The sequence below is a fragment of the Palaemon carinicauda genome, chromosome 22 (assembly GCF_036898095.1).
Source record: "Palaemon carinicauda isolate YSFRI2023 chromosome 22, ASM3689809v2, whole genome shotgun sequence".
NCBI lineage: Eukaryota > Metazoa > Arthropoda > Malacostraca > Decapoda > Palaemonidae > Palaemon > Palaemon carinicauda.
Window position 1 is genome coordinate 101,379,906 of NC_090746.1, and position 22,160 is coordinate 101,402,065.

Consider the following 22,160-nt stretch of genomic DNA (forward strand, 5'->3'; position numbering starts at 1 on the left):
AGGAATAAATAAAAATCCCAGAAATAAGGTGGATTCCAGCCCTCCAGATGTAAATGGAATAATCTACAAGATGGATTCAGCAGATGGAAGAAGTCCACACTTGTTTTGGAATGCACTGTTCCTTGATAAAGATTCACCTGTACTGTTTCTTTATCTGGTGGACAGATGCAGAAGAAACAAGTATGACTTCTTTTAGTATGCTGTCTCCCCTCAAGAAGATTCCATTATCCTGGAATAGTGGATCATGAAAATGTTTAGTGCTGTGAACAGGAAAAACATAGGAAATGGCAGTTTAGTGCAGTAAACATAGAAAAAATGAATCTCCCAAAATTATTAAAAAAATTGAAAATGAAAAAAAAATATAAAACAAAAAATCCAAAAAAAATAAAAAACCAAAAATCAAAAAAAATATATATAAAAAAAATCCAAAAAAAAAAAAAATATATATATAGTGGAAACATATTTTTAGGATAAGTTTCAGTTGAATTTTTCAGTTTAGTGCTGTGAATCGAAAAAAAATGTGTAGTGGAAACTATTTTTAGAATAAGTTTCAGTTGAGTTTTAGTTTAGTTTAGTTTTTAGTTTTAGTTTAGTTTTGTAAGGAAATAAGTTTTCCTGTAATAGCCATTGAGAGATGGACAGTCAATGCCAAGTGGAGTTCGGCCTTCCAGACCAAATGGAATAATCTACAAGATGGACTCAGCCGAGGGAAGAAGTCCCACTTATTTTGGAATGCACTGTTCCTTGATAAAGATTCACTTGTACTGTTTCTTTGTCAGGTGGACAGATGCAGAAGAAACAAGTATGACTTCTTTTAGTATGCTGTGTCCCCTCAAGAAGATTCCATTATCCTGGAATAGTGGATCAGGAAAATGTTTAGTGCTGTGAACAGGAAAAACATAGGAAATGGCAGTTTAGTGCAGTGAACATAGAAAAAATGAATCTCCAAAAATAATTAAAAAAAAGAAAAAAGAAAAAAAAAATATAAAACAAAAAATCCAAAAAAAAAAATATAAAACAAAAAATCCAAAAAAAAAAAAAAATATAAAAAAACAAAAATCCAAAAAAAAAAATATATATATATAGTGGAAACATTTTTAGGATAAGTTTCAGTTGAATTTTTCAGTTTAGTGCTGTGAATCGAAAAAAAATGTGTAGTGGAAACTATTTTTAGTACGTTGTGTCCCTTCAAGAAGCTTCCATTGTGCTGGTGTAGTGGAACAGGAATATGTTTGCTGCTCTGAACACAGGAATAAATAAAAATCCCAGAAATAAGGTGGATTCCAGCCCTCCAGATGTAAATGGAATAATCTACAAGATGGATTCAGCAAATGGAAGAAGTCGCACTTGTTTTGGAATGCACTGTTCCTTGATAAAGATTCACCTGTACTGTTTCTTTATCAGGTGGACAGATGCAGAAGAAACAAGTATGACTTCTTTTAGTACGCTGTGTCCCTTCAAGAATATTCCATTATCCTGGAATAGTGGATCATGAAAATGTTTAGTGCTGTGAACAGGAAAAACATAGGAAATGGCAGTTTAGTGCAGTGAACATAGAAAAAATGAATCTCCAAAAATGATTGAAAAATTGAAAAATGAAAAAAAAAAAATATAAAACAAAAAATCCAAAAAAAAAATAAAAAACCAAAAATCCAAAAAAAATATTAAAAACCAAAAATCCAAAAAAAAAATATATATATATATATATAGTGGAAACATATTTTTAGGATAAGTTTCAGTTGAATTTTTCAGTTTAGTGCTGTGAACTGAAAAAAAAATGTGTAGTGGAAACTATTTTTAGTACGTTGTGTCCCTTCAAGAAGCTTCCATTGTGCTGGTGTAGTGGAACAGGAATATGTTTGCTGCTCTGAACAAAGGAATAAATAAAAATCCTAGAAATAAGGTGGATTCCAGCCCTCCAGATGTAAATGGAATAATCTACAAGATGGATTCAGCAGAGGGAAGAAGTCCCACTTGTTTTAGAATGCACTGTTCCTTGATAAAGATTCACTTGTACTGTTTTTTTATCAGGTGGACAGATGCAGAAGAAACAAGTATGACTTCTTTTAGTATTCTGTGTCCCCTCAAGAAGATTCCATTATCCTGGAATAGTGGATCATGAAAATGTTTAGTGCTGTGAACAGGAAAAACATAGGAAATGGCAGTTTAGTGCAGTGAACATGGAAAAAATGAATCTCCAAAAATGATTAAAAAATTGAAAATGGAAAGAAAAAATATGAAAAAAAAATCCAAAAAAAAAAAAATAAAAAACCAAAAATCAAAAAAAATATATATAAAAAACCAAAAATCCAAAAAATATATATATATAGTGGAAACATATTTTTAGGATAAGTTTCAGTTGAATTTTTCAGTTTAGTGCTGTGAATCGAAAAAAAAATGTGTAGTGGAAACTATTTTTAGAATAAGTTTCAGTTGAGTTTTAGTTTAGTTTAGTTTTTAGTTTTAGTTTAGTTTTGTAAGGAAATAAGTTTTCCTGTAATAGCCATTGAGAGATGGACAGTCAATGCCAAGTGGAGTTCGGCCTTCCAGACCAAATGGAATAATCTACAAAATGGACTCAGCAGAGGGAAGAAGTCCCACTTATTTTGGAATGCACTGTTCCTTGATAAAGATTCACTTGTACTGTTTCTTTGTCAGGTGGACAGATGCAGAAAAAACAAGTATGACTTCTTTTAGTATGCTGTGTCCCTTCAAGAAGATTCCATTATCCTGGAATAGTGGATCAGGAAAATGTTTAGTGCTGTGAACAGGAAAAACATAGGAAAAGGCAGTTTAGTGCAGTGAACATAGAAAAAATGAATCTCCAAAAATAATTAAAAAATTGAAAAATGAAAAACAAAAATATAAAACAAAAATTCCCCCCCCCCAAAAAAAAACCAAAAATTCAAAAAAAAAATATATAAAAAACCAAAAATCCAAAAAAAAAAAAAAAATATATATAGTGGAAACATTTTTAGGATAAGTTTCAGTTGAATTTTTCAGTTTAGTGCTGTGAATCGAAAAAAAATGTGTAGTGGAAACTATTTTTAGTACGTTGTGTCCCTTCAAGAAGCTTCCATTTTGCTGGTGCAGTGGAACAGGAATATATTTGCTGCTCTGAACACAGGAATAAATAAAAGATCCAAGAAATAAGATGGATTTCAGCCCTCTAGATGTAAATGGAATAATCTAGAAGATGGATTCAGCAGAGGGAAGAAGTCCCACTTGTTTTGGAATGCACTGTTCCTTGATAAAGATTCACCTGTACTGTTTCTTTATCCGGTGGACAGATGCAGAAGAAGCAAGTATGACTTCTTTTAGTATGCTGTCTCCCCTCAAGAAGATTCCATTATCCTGGAATAGTGGATCATGAAAATGTTTAGTGCTGTGAACAGGAAAAACATAGGAAATGGCAGTTTAGTGCAGTGAACATAGAAAAAATGAATTTCCAAAAATGATTAAAAAATTGAAAAATGAAAAAAAAAATATAAAACAAAAAATCCAAAAAAAAAATATAAAACAAAAAATCCAAAAAAATAAAAAACCAAAAATCCAAAAAAAAATACAAAAAACCAAAAATCCAAAAAATATTTATATATAGTGGAAACATATTTTTAGGATAAGTTTCAGTTGAATTTTTCAGTTTAGTGCTGTGAACTGAAAAAAAAATGTGTAGTGGAAACTATTTTTAGTACGTTGTGTCCCTTCAAGAAGCTTCCATTGTGCTGGTGTAGTGGAACAGGAATATGTTTGCTGCTCTGAACACAGGAATAAATAAAAATCCCAGAAATAAGGTGGATTCCAGCCCTCCAGATGTAAATGGAATAATCTACAAGATGGATTCTGCAGATGGAAGAAGTCCACACTTGTTTTGGAATGCACTGTTCCTTGATAAAGATTCGCCTGTACTGTTTCTTTATCAGGTGGACAGATGCAGAAGAAACAAGTATGACTTCTTTTAGTATGCTGTCTCCCCTCAAGAAGATTCCATTATCCTGGAATAGTGGATCATGAAAATGTTTAGTGCTGTGAACAGGAAAAACATAGGAAATGGCAGTTTAGTGCAGTGAACATAGAAAAAATGAATCTCCAAAAATGATTAAAAAATTGAAAATGAAAAAAAAAAATATAAAACAAAAAATCCAAAAAAAATAAAAAAACAAAAATCCAAAAAAAAATATTAAAAACCAAAAATCCAAAAAAAAAAAATATATATATATATATATAGTGGAGACATATTTTTAGGATAAGTTTCAGTTGAATTTTTCAGTTTAGTGCTGTGAACTGAAAAAAAATGTGTAGTGGAAACTATTTTTAGTACGTTGTGTCCCTTCAAGAAGCTTCCATTGTGCTGGTGTAGTGGAACAGGAATATGTTTGCTGCTCTGAACACAGGAATAAATAAAAGATCCAAGAAATAAGATGGATTCCAGCCTTCCAGATGTAAATGGAATAATCTAGAAGATGGATTCAGCAGAGGGAAGAAGTCCCACTTGTTTTAGAATGCACTGTTCCTTGATAAAGATTCACTTGTACTGTTTCTTTATCAGGTGGACAGATGCAGAAGAAACAAGTATGACTTCTTTTAGTATGCTGTCTCCCCTCAAGAAGATTCCATTATCCTGGAATAGTGGATCATGAAAATGTTTAGTGCTGTGAACAGGAAAAACATAGGAAATGGCAGTTTAGTGCAGTGATCATAGAAAAAATGAATCTCCAAAAATTATTAAAAAAATTGAAAATGAAAAAAAAAATATAAAACAAAAAATCCAAAAAAAATAAAAAACCAAAAATCAAAAAAAATATATATAAAAAAAATCCAAAAAAAAAAAAATATATATAGTGGAAACATATTTTTAGGATAAGTTTCAGTTGAATCTTTCAGTTTAGTGCTGTGAATCGAAAAAAAATGTGTAGTGGAAACTATTTTTAGAATAAGTTTCAGTTGAGTTTTAGTTTAGTTTAGTTTTTAGTTTTAGTTTAGTTTTGTAAGGAAATAAGTTTTCCTGTAATAGCCATTGAGAGATGGACAGTCAATGCCAAGTGGAGTTCGGCCTTCCAGACCAAATGGAATAATCTACAAGATGGACTCAGCAGAGGGAAGAAGTCCCACTTATTTTGGAATGCACTGTTCCTTGATAAAGATTCACTTGTACTGTTTCTTTGTCAGGTGGACAGATGCAGAAGAAACAAGTATGACTTCTTTTAGTATGCTGTGTCCCCTCAAGAAGATTCCATTATCCTGGAATAGTGGATCATGAAAATGTTTAGTGCTGTGAATAGGAAAAACATAGGAAATGGCAGTTTAGTGCAGTGAACATAGAAAAAATGAATCTCCAAAAATAATTAAAAAAAAAGAAAAATGAAAAAAAAAATATAAAACAAAAAATCCAAAAAAAAAATATAAAACAAAAAATCCAAAAAAAAAAAAATATAAAAAAACAAAAATCCAAAAAAAAAAATATATATATATAGTGGAAACATTTTTAGGATAAGTTTCAGTTGAATTTTTCAGTTTAGTGCTGTGAATCGAAAAAAAATGTGTAGTGGAAACTATTTTTAGTACGTTGTGTCCCTTCAAGAAGCTTCCATTGTGCTGGTGTAGTGGAACAGGAATATGTTTGCTGCTCTGAACACAGGAATAAATAAAAATCCCAGAAATAAGGTGGATTCCAGCCCTCCAGATGTAAATGGAATAATCTACAAGATGGATTCAGCAGATGGAAGAAGTCCCACTTGTTTTGGAATGCACTGTTCCTTGATAAAGATTCACTTGTACTGTTTCTTTATCAGGTGGACAGATGCAGAAGAAACAAGTATGACTTCTTTTAGTACGCTGTGTCCCTTCAAGAATATTCCATTATCCTGGAATAGTGGATCATGAAAATGTTTAGTGCTGTGAACAGGAAAAACATAGGAAATGGCAGTTTAGTGCAGTGAACATAGAAAAAATGAATCTCCAAAAATGATTGAAAAATTGAAAAATGAAAAAAAAAAATATAAAACAAAAAACCCTAAAAAAAATAAAAAACCAAAAATCCAAAAAAAATATTAAAAACCAAAAATCCAAAAAAAAAAATATATATATATATATATAGTGGAAACATATTTTTAGGATAAGTTTCAGTTGAATTTTTCAGTTTAGTGCTGTGAACTGAAAAAAAAAATGTGTAGTGGAAACTATTTTTAGTACGTTGTGTCCCTTCAAGAAGCTTCCATTGTGCTGGTGTAGTGGAACAGGAATATGTTTGCTGCTCTGAACACAAGAATAAATAAAAATCCTAGAAATAAGGTGGATTCCAGCCCTCCAGATGTAAATGGAATAATCTACAAGATGGATTCAGCAGAGGGAAGAAGTCCCACTTGTTTTAGAATGCACTGTTCCTTGATAAAGATTCACTTGTACTGTTTTTTTATCAGGTGGACAGATGCAGAAGAAACAAGTATGACTTCTTTTAGTATTCTGTGTCCCCTCAAGAAGATTCCATTATCCTGGAATAGTGGATCATGAAAATGTTTAGTGCTGTGAACAGGAAAAACATAGGAAATGGCAGTTTAGTGCAGTGAACATGGAAAAAATGAATCTCCAAAAATGATTAAAAAATTGAAAATGGAAAGAAAAAATATAAAAAAAAATCCAAAAAAAAAAAATAAAAAACCAAAAATCAAAAAAAATATATATAAAAAACCAAAAATCCAAAAAAAAATATATATATAGTGGAAACATATTTTTAGGATAAGTTTCAGTTGAATTTTTCAGTTTAGTGCTGTGAATCGAAAAAAAATGTGTAGTGGAAACTATTTTTAGAATAAGTTTCAGTTGAGTTTTAGTTTAGTTTAGTTTTTAGTTTTAGTTTAGTTTTGTAAGGAAATAAGTTTTCCTGTAATAGCCATTGAGAGATGGACAGTCAATGCCAAGTGGAGTTCGGCCTTCCAGACCGAATGGAATAATCTACAAGATGGACTCAGCAGAGGGAAGAAGTCCCACTTATTTTGGAATGCACTGTTCCTTGATAAAGATTCACTTGTACTGTTTCTTTGTCAGGTGGACAGATGCAGAAGAAACAAGTATGACTTCTTTTAGTATGCTGTGTCCCCTCAAGAAGATTCCATTATCCTGGAATAGTGGATCAGGAAAATGTTTAGTGCTGTGAACAGGAAAAACATAGGAAAAGGCAGTTTAGTGCAGTGAACATAGAAAAAATGAATCTCCAAAAATAATTAAAAAATTGAAAAATGAAAAACAAAAATATAAAACAAAAATTCCCCCAAAAAATAAAAAACCAAAAATTCAAAAAAAAAATATATAAAAAACCAAAAATCCAAAAAAAAAAATAAATATATATAGTGGAAACATTTTTAGGATAAGTTTCAGTTGAATTTTTCAGTTTAGTGCTGTGAATCGAAAAAAAATGTGTAGTGGAAACTATTTTTAGTACGTTGTGTCCCTTCAAGAAGCTTCCATTTTGCTGGTGCAGTGGAACAGGAATATATTTGCTGCTCTGAACACAGGAATAAATAAAAGATCCAAGAAATAAGATGGATTTCAGCCCTCTAGATGTAAATGGAATAATCTAGAAGATGGATTCAGCAGAGGGAAGAAGTCCCACTTGTTTTGGAATGCACTGTTCCTTGATAAAGATTCACCTGTACTGTTTCTTTATCGGGTGGACAGATGCAGAAGAAGCAAGTATGACTTCTTTTAGTATGCTGTCTCCCCTCAAGAAGATTCCATTATCCTGGAATAGTGGATCATGAAAATGTTTAGTGCTGTGAACAGGAAAAACAGGAAATGGCAGTTTAGTGCAGTGAACATAGAAAAAATGAATTTCCAAAAATGATTAAAAAATTGAAAAATGAAAAAAAAATATAAAACAAAAAATCCAAAAAAAAATAAAAAACCAAAAATCCAAAAAAAAAATATAAAAAACCAAAAATCCAAAAAATATTTATATATAGTGGAAACATATTTTTAGGATAAGTTTCAGTTGAATTTTTCAGTTTAGTGCTGTGAACAGGAAAAACATAGGAAATGGCAGTTTAGTGCAGTGAACATAGAAAAAATGAATCTCCAAAAATGATTAAAAAATTGAAAATGAAAAAAAAAAAATATAAAACAGAAAATCCAAAAAAAATAAAAAACCAAAAATCCAAAAAAATATATATAAAAAAACCAAAACCCCCCCCCAAAAATATATATAGTGGAAACATATTTTTAGGATTAGTTTCAGTTGAATTTTTCAGTTTAGTGCTGTGAACTGAAAAAAAATGTGTAGTGGAAACTATTTTTAGTACGTTGTGTCCCTTCAAGAAGCTTCCATTGTGCTGGTGTAGTGGAACAGTAATATGTTTGCTGCTCTGAACACAGGAATAAATAAAAATCCCAGAAATAAGGTGGATTCCAGCCCTCCAGATGTAAATGGAATAATCTACAAGATGGATTCAGCAGAGGGAAGAAGTCCCACTTGTTTTGGAATGCACTGTTCCTTGATAAAGATTCACCTGTACTGTTTCTTTATCAGGTGGACAGATGCAGAAGAAACAAGTATGACTTCTTTTAGTACGCTGTGTCCCTTCAAGAATATTCCATTATCCTGGAATAGTGGATCATGAAAATGTTTAGTGCTGTGAACAGGAAAAACATAGGAAATGGCAGTTTAGTGCAGTGAACATAGAAAAAAAATAATCTCCAAAAATGATTAAAAATTTAAAAATGAAAAAAAAAATATAAAACAAAAAATCCAAAAAAAAATAAAAAACCAAAAATCTAAAAAAATATAAAAAACCTAAAATCCAAAAAAATATATATATATTTAGTGGAAACATTTTTAGGATAAGTTTCAGTTGAATTTTTCAGTTTAGTGCTGTGAATAGAAAAAAAAATGTGTAGTGGAAACTATTTTTAGAATAAGTTTCAGTTGAGTTTTAGTTTAGTTTAGTTTTTAGTTTTAGTTTAGTTTTGTAAGGAAATAAGTTTTCCTGTAATAGCCATTGAGAGATGGACAGTCAATGCCAAGTGGAGTTCGGCCTTCCAGATCAAATGGAATAATATAAAAGATGGACTCATCAGAGGGAAGAAGTCCCACTTGTTTTGGAATGCACTGTTCCTTGATAAAGATTCACTTGTACTGTTTCTTTATCAGGTGGAGAGATGCAGAAGAAACAAGTATGACTTCTTTTAGTACGTTGTGTCCCTTCAAGAAGCTTCCATTGTGCTGGTGCAGTGGAACAGGAATATGTTTGCTGCTCTGAACACAGGAATAAATAAAAAATCCCAGAAATAAGGTGGATTCCAGCCCTCCAGATGTAAATGGAATAATCTAGAAGATGGACTCAGCAGATGCAAGAAGTCTGATTTGGTCTAGTATGCTTTGTTCCTTGATAAAGATTCACTTGTACTGTTTCTTTGTCAGGTGAACAAATGTAGAACAAACAAGTCTGACTTCTTCTATTATGCTGTGCTCTATGAAGAAGATTCCCTGAAGGTACATAGAAATAGAAAATATATATAAAAAATATATATATAAAACCTAAAAAATCCCCACCAAAAGAATATGGCGCCAGAAAAAACTAGATGGCGTCTGTTCCCAGTCTATTCTAGATACCCAAGGTATTCTAGATACCCAAGGTATTCTAGATACCCAAGGGGTATTCTACAAGATGGACTCAGCAGATGCAGGAAGTCTGACTTGTTCTAGTATGCTTTGTTCCTTGATAAAGATTCACTTGTACTGTTTCTTTGTCAGGTGAACAAATGTAGAACAAACAAGTCTGACTTATTCTATTATGCTGTGCTCTATGAACAAGATTCCCTGAAGGTACATAGAAATAGAAAATATATATAAAATATATATATATATATATATATATATATATATATATATATATATATATATATATATAAACTAAAAAATCCCTCCCAAAAGAATATGGCGCCAGAAAAAACAAGATGGCGTCTGTTCACAGTCTATTCTAGATACCCAAGGGGTATTCTACAAGATGAACTCAGCAGATGCAAGAAGTCTGACTTGCTCTAGTATGCTTTGTTCCTTGATAAAGATTTACCTGTATTGTTTCTTTGTCAGGTGAACAAATGCAGAACAAACAAGTCTGACTTCTTTTATTATGATGTGCTCTCTGAAAAATATTCCATGAAGGTAAATATAAAGTAGAAAAAAGGGATAGAAAAAGAAAAAAAATGGAAATGGAGGTAGAGGGAAGGAGAAGGAGACCAAAGCGAAGGTGGATGGACTGTATCAAGGATGACCTTCGAACAAAGGGATTAACCGGTGATGAAGTGTGGGACAGAGGCAGATGGAGAAAGCTGGTCAGAAACATCGACCCCACATAAAAGTGGGAAAAGATGCAGACAAAGCAGAAGAAAAAGAAAAAAAATTATAAAAACTAAAAAATCAAAAAAAAAAAAAAAAAATATGGCAGTAGAAAAAACAATATGGCGGCTGTTCCCAATCTATAGAAATTAAAAAAAAATCCCCCAAAAATATATAAACAGAAAAGAAAAAAAAGGAAAAATTCCAAGAGAAGAAGACGAAGAAGAAGATGGCAGCAGGGAAAAAACAAGATGGCGTATGTTCCGAGTATATTCTAGATACCCAAGGGGTATTCTACAAGATGGACTCAGCAGATGCAAGAAGTCTGATTTGTTCTAGTATGCTTTGTTCCTTGATAAAGATTCACTTGTACTGTTTCTTTGTCAGGTGAACAAATGTAGAACAAACAAGTCTGACTTCTTCTATTACGCTGTGCTCTATGAACAAAATTCCCTGTAGGTACATAGAAATAAAATATATATATAAAAATATATATATATAAAAACTAAAAAATCCCCCCCAAAACAATATGGCACCAGAAAAAAACAAGATGGCGTCTGTTCCAAGTCTATTCTAGATACCCAAGGGGTATTCTACAAGACGGACTCAGCAGATGCAAGAAGTCTGACTTGCTCTAGTATGCTTTGTTCCTTGATAAAGATTCACCTGTACTGTTTCTTTGTCAGGTGAACAAATGCAGAACAAACAAGTCTGACTTCTATTATGCTGTGCTATATGAACAAAATTCCCTGTAGGTACATAGAAATAGAAAATATATATAAAAAATATATATATATAAAAACTAAAAAATCCCCCCCAAAACAATATGGCACCAGAAAAAACAAGATGGCGTCTGTTCCAAGTCTATTCTAGATACCCAAGGGGTATTCTACAAGACGGACTCAGCAGATGCAAGAAGTCTGACTTGCTCTAGTATGCTTTGTTCCTTGATAAAGATTCACCTGTACTGTTTCTTTGTCAGGTGAACAAATGTAGAACAAACAAGTCTGACTTATTCTATTATGCTGTGCTCTATGAACAAGATTCCCTGAAGGTACATAGAAATAGAATATATATAATATATATATATATATATATATATATATATATATATATATATATATATATATATATATATATATATATATATATAAACTAAAAAATCCCTCCCAAAAGAATATGGGGCCAGAAAAAACAAGATGGCATCTGTTCCCAGTCTATTCTAGATACCCAAGGGGTATTCTACAAGACGGACTCAGCAGATGCAAGAAGTCTGATTTGTTCTAGTATGCTTTGTTCCTTGATAAAGATTCACCTGTACTGTTTCTTTGTCAGGTGAACAAATGTAGAACAAACAAGTCTGACTTCTATTATGCTGTGCTATATGAACAAAATTCCCTGTAGGTACATAGAAATAGAAAATATATATAAAAAATATATATATATAAAAACTAAAAAATCCCCCCCAAAACAATATGGCACCAGAAAAAACAAGATGGCGTCTGTTCCAAGTCTATTCTAGATACCCAAGGGGTATTCTACAAGACGGACTCAGCAGATGCAAGAAGTCTGACTTGCTCTAGTATGCTTTGTTCCTTGATAAAGATTCACCTGTACTGTTTCTTTGTCAGGTGAACAAATGCAGAACAAACAAGTCTGACTTCTTTTATTATGATGTGCTCTCTGAACAATATTCCATGAAGGTAAATATAAAATAGAAAAAAAGGATAGAAAAAGAAAAAAAAAATGGAAATGGAAGTAGAGGGAAGGAGAAGGAGACCAAAGCGAAGGTGGATGGACTGTATCAAGGATGACCTTCGAACAAAGGGATTAACCGGTGATGAAGTGTGGGACAGAGGCAGATGGAGAAAGCTGGTCAGAAACATCGACCCCACATAAAAGTGGGAAAAGATGCAGACAAAGCAGAAGAAAAAGAAAAAAAATTATAAAAACTAAAAAATCCAAAAAAAAAAGAATATGGCAGTAGAAAAAACAATATGGCGGCTGTTCCCAATCTATAGAAATTAAAAAAATATCCCCCAAAAATATATAAACAGAAAAGAAAAAAAGGAAAAATTCCAAGAGAAGAAGACGAAGAAGAAGATGGCAGCAGGGAAAAAACAAGATGGCGTATGTTCCGAGTATATTCTAGATACCCAAGGGGTATTCTACAAGATGGACTCAGCAGATGCAAGAAGTCTGATTTGTTCTAGTATGCTTTGTTCCTTGATAAAGATTCACTTGTACTGTTTCTTTGTCAGGTGAACAAATGTAGAACAAACAAGTCTGACTTCTTCTATTACGCTGTGCTCTATGAACAAAATTCCCTGTAGGTACATAGAAATAAAATATATATATAAAAATATATATATATAAAAACTAAAAAATCCCCCCCAAAACAATATGGCACCAGAAAAAAACAAGATGGCGTCTGTTCCAAGTCTATTCTAGATACCCAAGGGGTATTCTACAAGACGGACTCAGCAGATGCAAGAAGTCTGACTTGCTCTAGTATGCTTTGTTCCTTGATAAAGATTCACCTGTACTGTTTCTTTGTCAGGTGAACAAATGCAGAACAAACAAGTCTGACTTCTTCTATTATGCTGTGCTCTATGAACAAAATTCCCTGTAGGTACATAGAAATAGAAAATATATATAAAAAATATATATATATAAAAAAACTAAACAATCCCCCAAAAAACAATATGGCACCAGAAAAAAACAAGATGGCGTCTGTTCCAAGTCTATTCTAGATACCAAAGGGGTATTCTACAGGACGGACTCAGCAGATGCAAGAAGTCTGATTTGTTCTAGTATGCTTTGTTCCTTGATAAAGATTCACTTGTACTGTTTCTTTGTCAGGTGAACAAATGTAGAACAAACACGTCTGACTTCTTCTATTATTCTGTGCTCTATGAACAAAATTCCCTGTAGGTACATAGAAATAGAAAATATATATAAAAAATATATATATATATAAAAACTAAACAATCCCCCCAAAAACAATATGGCACCAGAAAAAAACAAGATGGCGTCTGTTCCCAGTCTATTCTAGATACCCAAGGGGTATTCTACAAGACGGACTCAGCAGATGCAAGAAGTCTGATTTGTTCTAGTATGCTTTGTTCCTTGATAAAGATTCACTTGTACTGTTTCTTTGTCAGGTGAACAAATGTAGAACAATCAAGTCTGACTTCTATTATGCTGTGCTATATGAACAAAATTCCCTGTAGGTACATAAAAATAGAAAATATATATAAAAAATATATATATATAAAAACTAAAAAATCCCCCCCAAAACAATATGGCACCAGAAAAAAACAAGATGGCGTCTGTTCCAAGTCTATTCTAGATACCCAAGGGCTATTCTACAAGATGGACTCAGCAGATGCAAGAAGTCTGACTTGCTCTAGTATGCTTTGTTCCTTGATAAAGATTCACCTGTACTGTTTCTTTGTCAGGTGAACAAATGCAGAACAAACAAGTCTGACTTCTTTTATTATGATGTGCTCTCTGAACAATATTCCATGAAGGTAAATATAAAATAGAAAAAAGGGATAGAAAAAGAAAAAAAAATGGGAATGGAGGTAGAGGGAAGGAGAAGGAGACCAAAGCGAAGGTGGATGGACTGTATCAAGGATGACCTTCGAACAAAGGGATTAACCGGTGATGAAGTGTGGGACAGAGGCAGATGGAGAAAGCTGGTCAGAAACATCGACCCCACATAAAAGTGGGAAAAGATGCAGACAAAGCAGAAGAAAAAGAAAAAAAATTATAAAAACTAAAAAATCCAAAAAAAAAAAAAGAATATGGCAGTAGAAAAAACAATATGGCGGCTGTTCCCAATCTATAGATATTAAAAAAAATCCCCCCAAAATATATAAACAATAAAGAAAAAAAGGAAAAATTCCAAGAGAAGAAGACGAAGAAGAAGATGGCAGCAGGGAAAAAACAAGATGGCGTATGTTCCGAGTATATTCTAGATACCCAAGGTATTCTAGATACCCAAGGGGTATTCTACAAGATGGACTCACCAGATGCAAGAAGTCTGATTTGTTCTAGTATGCTTTGTTCCTTGATAAAGATTCACTTGTACTGTTTCTTTGTCAGGTGAACAAATGTAGAACAAACAAGTCTGACTTCTTCTATTATGCTGTGCTCTATGAAAAAAATTCCCTGTAGGTACATAGAAATAGAACATATATATAAAATATATATATATATATATAAATATATATATATATAAACTAAAAAATCCCCCCAAAAACAATATGGCACCAGAAAAAAACAAGATGGCGTCTGTTCCAAGTCTATTCTAGATACCCAAGGGGTATTCTACAAGATGGACTCAGCAGATGCAAGAAGTCTGACTTGCTCTAGTATGCTTTGTTCCTTGATAAAGATTCACTTGTACTGTTTCTTTGTCAGGTGAACAAATGTAGAACAAACAAGTCTGACTTCTTCTATTATGCTGTGCTCTATGAACAAGATTCCCTGAAGGTACATAGAAATAGAAAATATATATAAAAATATATATATATAAACTAAAAAATCCCCCCAAAAACAATATGGCACCAGAAAAAAACAAGATGGCGTCTGTTCCAAGTCTATTCTAGATACCCAAGGGGTATTCTACAAGATGGACTCAGCAGATGCAAGAAGTCTGACTTGTTCTAGTATGCTTTGTTCCTTGATAAAGATTCACTTGTACTGTTTCTTTGTCAGGTGAACAAATGTAGAACAAACAAGTCTGACTTCTTTTATGCTGTGCTCTATGAAAAAAATTCCCTGTAGGTACATAGAAATAGAACATATATATAAAATATATATATATATATATATATATATATATATATATATATATATATATATATAAACTAAAAAATCCCCCCCAAAACAATATGGCACCAGAAAAAGCAAGATGGCGTCTGTTCCAAGTCTATTCTAGATACCCAAGGGGTATTCTACAAGACGGACTCAGCAGATGCAAGAAGTCTGACTTGCTCTAGTATGCTTTGTTCCTTGATAAAGATTCACCTGTACTGTTTCTTTGTCAGGTGAACAAATGCAGAACAAACAAGTCTGACTTCTTTTATTATGATGTGCTCTCTGAACAATATTCCATGAAGGTAAATATAAAATAGAAAAAAGGGATAGAAAAAGAAAAAAAAATGGAAATGGAAGTAGAGGGAAGGAGAAGGAGACCAAAGCGAAGGTGGATGGACTGTATCAAGGATGACCTTCGAACAAAGGGATTAACCGGTGATGAAGTGTGGGACAGAGGCAGATGGAGAAAGCTGGTCAGAAACATCGACCCCACATAAAAGTGGGAAAAGATGCAGACAAAGCAGAAGAAAAAGAAAAAAATTATAAAAACTAAAAAATCCAAAAAAAAAAAGAATATGGCAGTAGAAAAAACAATATGGCAGCTGTTCCCAATCTATAGATATTAAAAAAAATCCCCCCAAAATATATAAACAAAAAAGAAAAAAAGGAAAAATTCCAAGAGAAGAAGACGAAGAAGAAGATGGCAGCAGGGAAAGAACAAGATGTCGTATGTTCCCAGTATATTCTAGATACCCAAGGGGTATTCTACAAGATGGACTCAGCAGATGCAAGAAGTCTGATTTGGTCTAGTATGCTTTGTTCCTTGATAAAGATTCACTTGTACTGTTTTTTTGTCAGGTGAACAAATGTAGAACAAACAAGTCTGACTTCTTCTATTATGCTGTGCTCTATGAACAAAATTCCCTGTAGGTACATAGAAATAGAAAATATATATAAAAAATACATATATAAAAACTAAAAAATCCCCCCCAAAACAATATGGCACCAGAAAAAAACAAGATGGCGTCTGTTCCAAGTCTATTCTAGATACCCAAGGGGTATTCTACAAGACGGACTCAGCAGATGGAAGTAGTCTGACTTGTTCTAGTATGCTTTGTTCCATGATAAAGATTCACCTGTACTGTTTCTTTGTCAGGTGAACAAATGTAGAACAAACAAGTCTGACTTCTTTTATTATGATGTGCTCTCCGAACAATATTCCATGAAGGTAAATATAAAATAGAAAAAAAGGATAAAAAATGAAAAAAAAAAATGGAAATGGAGGTAGGGGGAAGGAGAAGGAGAAGGAGACCAAAGCGAAGGTGGATGGACTGTATCAAGGATGACCTTCGAACAAAGGGATTAACCGGTGATGAAGTGTGGGACAGAGACAGATGGAGAAAGCTGGTCAGAAACATCGACCCCATATAAAAGTGGGAAAAGATGCGGACAAAGCAGAAGAAAAAGAAAAACAAATTATAAAAAGTAAAAAATCCAAAAAAAAAAAAAAAAAAAAAAGAATATGGCAGTAGAAAAAACAAGATGGCGGCTGTTCCTAATCTATAGAAACTAAAAAAATCCCCAAAAAATATAAAACAAAAAACATAAAAAAATGAAAAATTCCGAGAAAAGTCGACGAAGAAGAAGATGGCAGCAGGAAAAAACAAGATGGGGTCTGTTCCCAGTCTATTCTAGATACCCAAGGGGTATTCTACAAAATGGACTCAGCAGATGCAAGAAGTCTGACTTTTTCTAGTATGCCTTGTTCCTTGATGAAGATTCACTTGTACTGTTTCTTTGTCAGGTGAACAAATGCAGAAAAAACAATTATGACTTCTTCTAGTAGGTAGGAATAAAAATAAGCAGCAGTGGCAGCAGCATCTGAAGTAGTAGTAGCAGCAGCTGAAAGAGCAGCAGCAGTGGCTGAAGGAGCAGCAGATGGATATTCGACAATATGGACCAAGCAGTGGGAAGAAGTCTGACTTGCTGTAGTATGCTTTGTTCCTTGATGAAGATTCACTTGTACTGTTTCTTTGTCAGGTGGACGAATGCAGAAAAAACAAGTCTGACTTCTTCTAGTAGATAAAAGTAAAAATAAGCAGCAGCAACATTAGCAGTTAAAGGAGTAGCAGCTGAAAGAGCAACAGCAGCGGCTGTAGGAGCAGCAGATGGATATTCGACAATATGGGAAGTAGTCTGACTTGCTCTAGTATGCTTTGTTCCTTGATGGAGATTCACTTGTACTGTTTCTTTGTCAGGTGGACAAATGCAGGAAAAACAAGACTGACTTCTACTAGTAGGTAGGAGTAAAAATAAGCAGCAGCAGCAGCAGCAGTTAAAAGAGCAGCTAAAGCAGCACCATTTGAAATAGTAGTAGCAACAGCTGAAAGAGCAGCAGCAGCGGCTGGACAAGCAGCAGATAGATATTCGACAATATGGACTGAGCAGTGGGAAGAAGTCTGACTTGCTCTAGTATGCTTTGTTCCTTGATGAAGATTCACTTGTACAGTTTTCTTTCAGGAGGACAAATGAAGAAAAAAAAATCTGACCACTTCTAGTAGGTAGTAGTAAAAATAAGCAGCAGCGGCAGTAGCAGCAGAAGCAACAGCGGCTGAAGTTGTAGTAGCAGCAGCTGACGAACAACAGCAGCGGCTAAAGGGGCATTAGATGGATATTCGACAATATGAACTGAGCATTGGGAAGAAGTCTGACTTGCTCTAGTATGCTTTGTTCCTTGATGAAGATTCACTTGTACAGTTTTCTTTTCAGGAGGACAAATGAAGAAAAAAAAATCTGACCACTTCTAGTAGGTAGTAGTAAAAATAAGCTGCAGCGGCAGTAGCAGCAGAAGCAACAGCGGCTGAAGTTGTAGTAGCAGCAGCTGAAAGAGCAGCAACAGCGGTTAATGGGGCATTAGATGGATATTCGACAATATGGATTGAGCAGTGGGAAGAAGTTTGACTTGCTCTAGTATGCTTTGTTCCTTGATGAAGATTCACTTGTACTGTTTCTTTGTCAGGTGGATAAATGCAGAAGAAACAAGTATGACTTCTTCTAGTAGGTAGAAGTAAAAGGAGCAGCAGCAGTAATGGTTGAAAGAGGAGCAGGAGGAGGAGGAGCAGCAGCAGCAGCAGCAGCAGCAGCAGCAGCTGAAGGAGCAGTAATGGCAGAGAGAGCAGCAGATGGATATTCTACAAGATGGACTCAGCAGTGAGAAGAAGTGTGACTTGCTTTAGTATGCTTTGTTCCTTGATGAAGATTCACTTGTACTGTTTCTTTGTCAAGTGGACAAACGCAAAAAAAACAAGTCTGACTTCTTCTAGTAGGTAGGAGTAAAAAGCAGCAGCAGCATTAGCAGCTAAAGGAGTAACAGAAGCAGCAGCGACTTAAGTAGTAGTAGCAGCAGCTGAAAGAGCAGCAGCAGCGGCTAAAGGAGCAGCAGATGGATATTCAACAATATGGACTGAGCAGTGGGAAGAAGTTTGACTTGCTCTAGTATGCTTTGTTCCTTGATGAAGATTCACTTGTACTGTTTCTTTGCCAGGTGGACAAATGCAGAAAAAACAAGTCTGACTTCTACTAGTAGGTAGGAGTAAAAATAAGCAGCAGAAACAGCAGCAGCTGAAGGAGCATCAGAAACAGCAGCATCTGAAGTAGTAGTAGCAGCAGCTGAAAGAGCAGCAGCAGCAGCTGAAGGAGCAGCAGATGGGTATTCGACAAGATGGACTGACCAGTGGGAAGAAGTCTGACTTGCTCTAGTATGCTTTGTTCCTTGATGAAGATTCACTTATAATGTTTCTTTGTCAGGTGGACAAATGCAGAAAAACAAGCCTGACTTCTTCTAATAGGTAGGGGTAAAAAATAAGCAGCAGCAACAGCCGCAGCTAAACGAGCAGCAGAAGCAGCAGCATCTCAAGTAGCAGTAGCAGCAGCTGAAAGAGCAGCAACAGCGGCTGAAGGAGCAACAGATGGACTGAGCAGTGGGAAGAAGTTTGACTTGCTCTAGTATGTTTTGTTCCTTGATGAAGATTGACTTGTACTGTTTCTTTGTCAGGTGGACAAATGCAGAAATAACAAGTCTGACATCTTCTAGTAGGTAGGAGTAAAAATAAGCAGCAGCGGCAGCAGCAGATAAAGGAGCAGCAGAAGCAGCAGCATCTAAGGTGGTAGTACTAGCAGCTGAAAGAGCAGCAGCAGCGGCTGAAGAAACAGCAGATGGATCTTCAAAAAGATGGACTGAGCAGTTGGGAGAAGTCTGACTTGCTCTAGTATTGCTTTGTTCCTTGATGAAGATTCACTTGTACTGTTTCTTTGTCAGGAGGACAAATGCAGAAAAAACAAGTCTGATTTCTTCTAGTAGGTAGGAGTAAAAATAAGCAGCAGCTAAAGGAGCAGCAGAAGTAGCAGCATCTGAAGTAGTAGCAGTAGCAGCAGCCGAAAGAGCAGCAGCAGCTGCTGACAGAAGAGCAGATGGATATTCGTAAAGATGGACTGAGCAGTGGGAAGAAGTCTGACTTGCTCTAGTATGCTTTGTTCCTTGATGAAGATTCAATTGTATAGTTTCTTTGTCAGGTGGACAAATGCAGAAAAAAACAAGGCTGACTTCTTCTAGTATGTAGGAGTAAAAATAAGCAGCAGCAGAAGCAGCTAAAGGAGCAGCAAAAGCAGCAGTGGTTTAAGTAGTAGTGGCAGCTGCGGCTGAAGGAGCAGCAGAAGGATATTCGAAAAGATGGACTGAGCAGTTGGGAGAAGTCTGACTTGCTCTAGTATTGCTTTGTTCCTTGATGAAGATTCACTTGTACTGTTTCTTTGTCAGGTGGACAAATGCAGAAAAAACAAGTCTGATTTCTTCTAGTGGGTAGGAGTGAAAATAAGCAGCAGCTAAAGGAGCAACAGAAGTAGCAGCATCTGAAGTAGTAGTAGTAGCAGCAGCTGAAAGAGCAGCAGCAGCTGCTGACAGAACAGCAGATGGATATTCGAAAAGATGTACTGAGCAGTGGGGAGAAGTCTGACTTGCTCTAGTATGTTTTGTTCCTTGATGAAGATTCACTTGTACTGTTTCTTTGTCTGGTGGACAAATGCAGAAAAAAACAAGTCTGACTTCTTCTAGTAGGTAGGAGTAAAATTAAGCAGCAGCAGAAGCAGCTAAAGGAGCAAAAAAAAACCGCAGCGGATTAAGTAGCAGTAGCAGCTGCGGCTGAAGGAGCAGCAGATGGGTATTCGAAAAGATGGACTGAGCAGTGGGAAGAAGTCTGACTTGCTCTAGTATGCTTTGTTCCTTGATGAAGATTCACTTGTACTGTTTCTTTGTCATGTGGAAAATGCAGAAAAAACAAGTCTGACTTCTTCTAATAGGTAGGAGTAAAAATAAGCAGCAGCAACAGCAGCAGCTAAAGGAGCAGCAGAAGCAGCAGCATCTGAAATAGTAGTAGCAGCAGCAGCAGCAGAAGGAGCAGCAAATGGATATTCGAAAAGATGCACTGAGCATTGGGAAGAAGTCTGACTTGCTCTAGTATGCTTTGTTCCTTGATGAAGATTCACTTGTACTATTTCTTTGTCAGGTGGACAAATGCAGAAAAAAAGTCGGATTTCTTCTAAAAGGTACGAGTAAAAATAAGCACCAGCGGCAGCAGCAGAAACAGCAGCATCTGGAGTAGTAGTAGCAACAGCTGAAAGAGCAGCAGCAGCGGCTGAAGGAGCAGCAGATGAATATTCGACAACATGGACTGAGCTGTGGGAAGAAGTCTGACTTGCTCTAGTATGCTCTGTTCCTTGATGAAGATTCACTTGTACCATTTCTTTGTCAGGTGGACAAATGCAGAAAATACAAGTCTGACTTCTTCTAGCAGGTAGGAGTAAAAATAAGCAGCAGCGGCAGCAGCAGCTAAAGGAGCAGCATCTAAAGTAGTTGTAGCAGCAGCTGAAAGAGCAACAGCAGCAGCTGATGGAGCAGCAGATGGATATTCGGCAATATGGGAAGAAGTCTGACTTGCTCTAGTATGCTTTGTTCCTTGATGAAGATTCACTTGTACTGTTTCTTTGTCAGGTGGACAATGCAGAAGAAACAATTCTGACTTCTTCTAGCATGCTGTGTCCTTTAGAGAGGATTCCTTTGTACTGGATTAGTGGTACAGAAATAGTTGGTCTAAGATATGGCATCCATCTGCATTAAGAACCATTGAGAGAAATACAGCTAATGGGAAGTAGACTCCAGCCTTCCAGATCTAAAGGGAATAATCTACAAGATGGACTCACCAGAGGGAAGACGTCGCACTTGTTCTAGTATGCATTCTTCTTTGACAAAGATTCACTTGTACTGTTTCTTTATCAGTGACGTATGCAGCAATTCTGACTTCTAGTATGCTGTGTCCCTTGGAGAAGACTCCTTTGTACTGGAATAGTGGAACAGATGTGCCTAGACTAGGGGATGGCAAGTATCTAGATCAACAGCCATTTGGAGACTGGCAGTCAATGCCAAGTGGATTCCAGCTTTCCAAATCTAAAGGGAATAATCTACAAGATAAAGTCAGCGGAGGGAAGAAGTAACACTTGTTCTAGTATGCATTTTTCTTTGACAAAGATTCACTTGTACTGTTTCTTGGTCAGGTGACGAATGCAGAAGAAACAAGTCTGGCTTACTCTAGTAATGTGTGTCTCTTGAAGAAGATTCCTTTGTACTGGAATAGTGGAACAGATGTGCCTAGACTAGGGGATGGCAGGTATCTAGATTAAGAGCTATACAGAGGATGGCAGTCATCGCCAAGTGGATTCCAGCTTTCCAGATCTAAAGAGAATAATTTACAAGATAGACTCAGCAGAAGGAAGAAGTCACACTTGTTCTAGTATGCATTCTTCCTTGACAAAGATTCACTTGTACTGTTTCTTTGTCAGGTGATAATCCAGAAGAAGCAAGTTTGACTTCTAGTTTGCTGTGTCTATTGAAGATTCATTTGTACTGGGATAGTGGAACAGAAGTGACTGGACTAAGGGATGGCAGGTATCT

The 22,160-nt window shown here is 35.1% G+C and overlaps 1 protein-coding gene across 1 annotated transcript; it reads right to left on the reverse strand.

The window, feature by feature from the left end:
• Window positions 1-16,937: 16,937 nt before the first annotated feature.
• On the reverse strand, window positions 16,938-20,953 carry LOC137615993 (uncharacterized). Its single transcript, XM_068345674.1, has 3 exons — window positions 20,501-20,953; window positions 17,396-17,670; window positions 16,938-17,232 (listed from the first exon to the last, which is right to left on the reverse strand). The coding sequence occupies exons 1-3, from the start codon at window positions 20,951-20,953 to the stop codon at window positions 16,938-16,940; spliced, it is 1,023 nt and encodes a 340-aa protein (XP_068201775.1).
• Window positions 20,954-22,160: the final 1,207 nt, after the last annotated feature.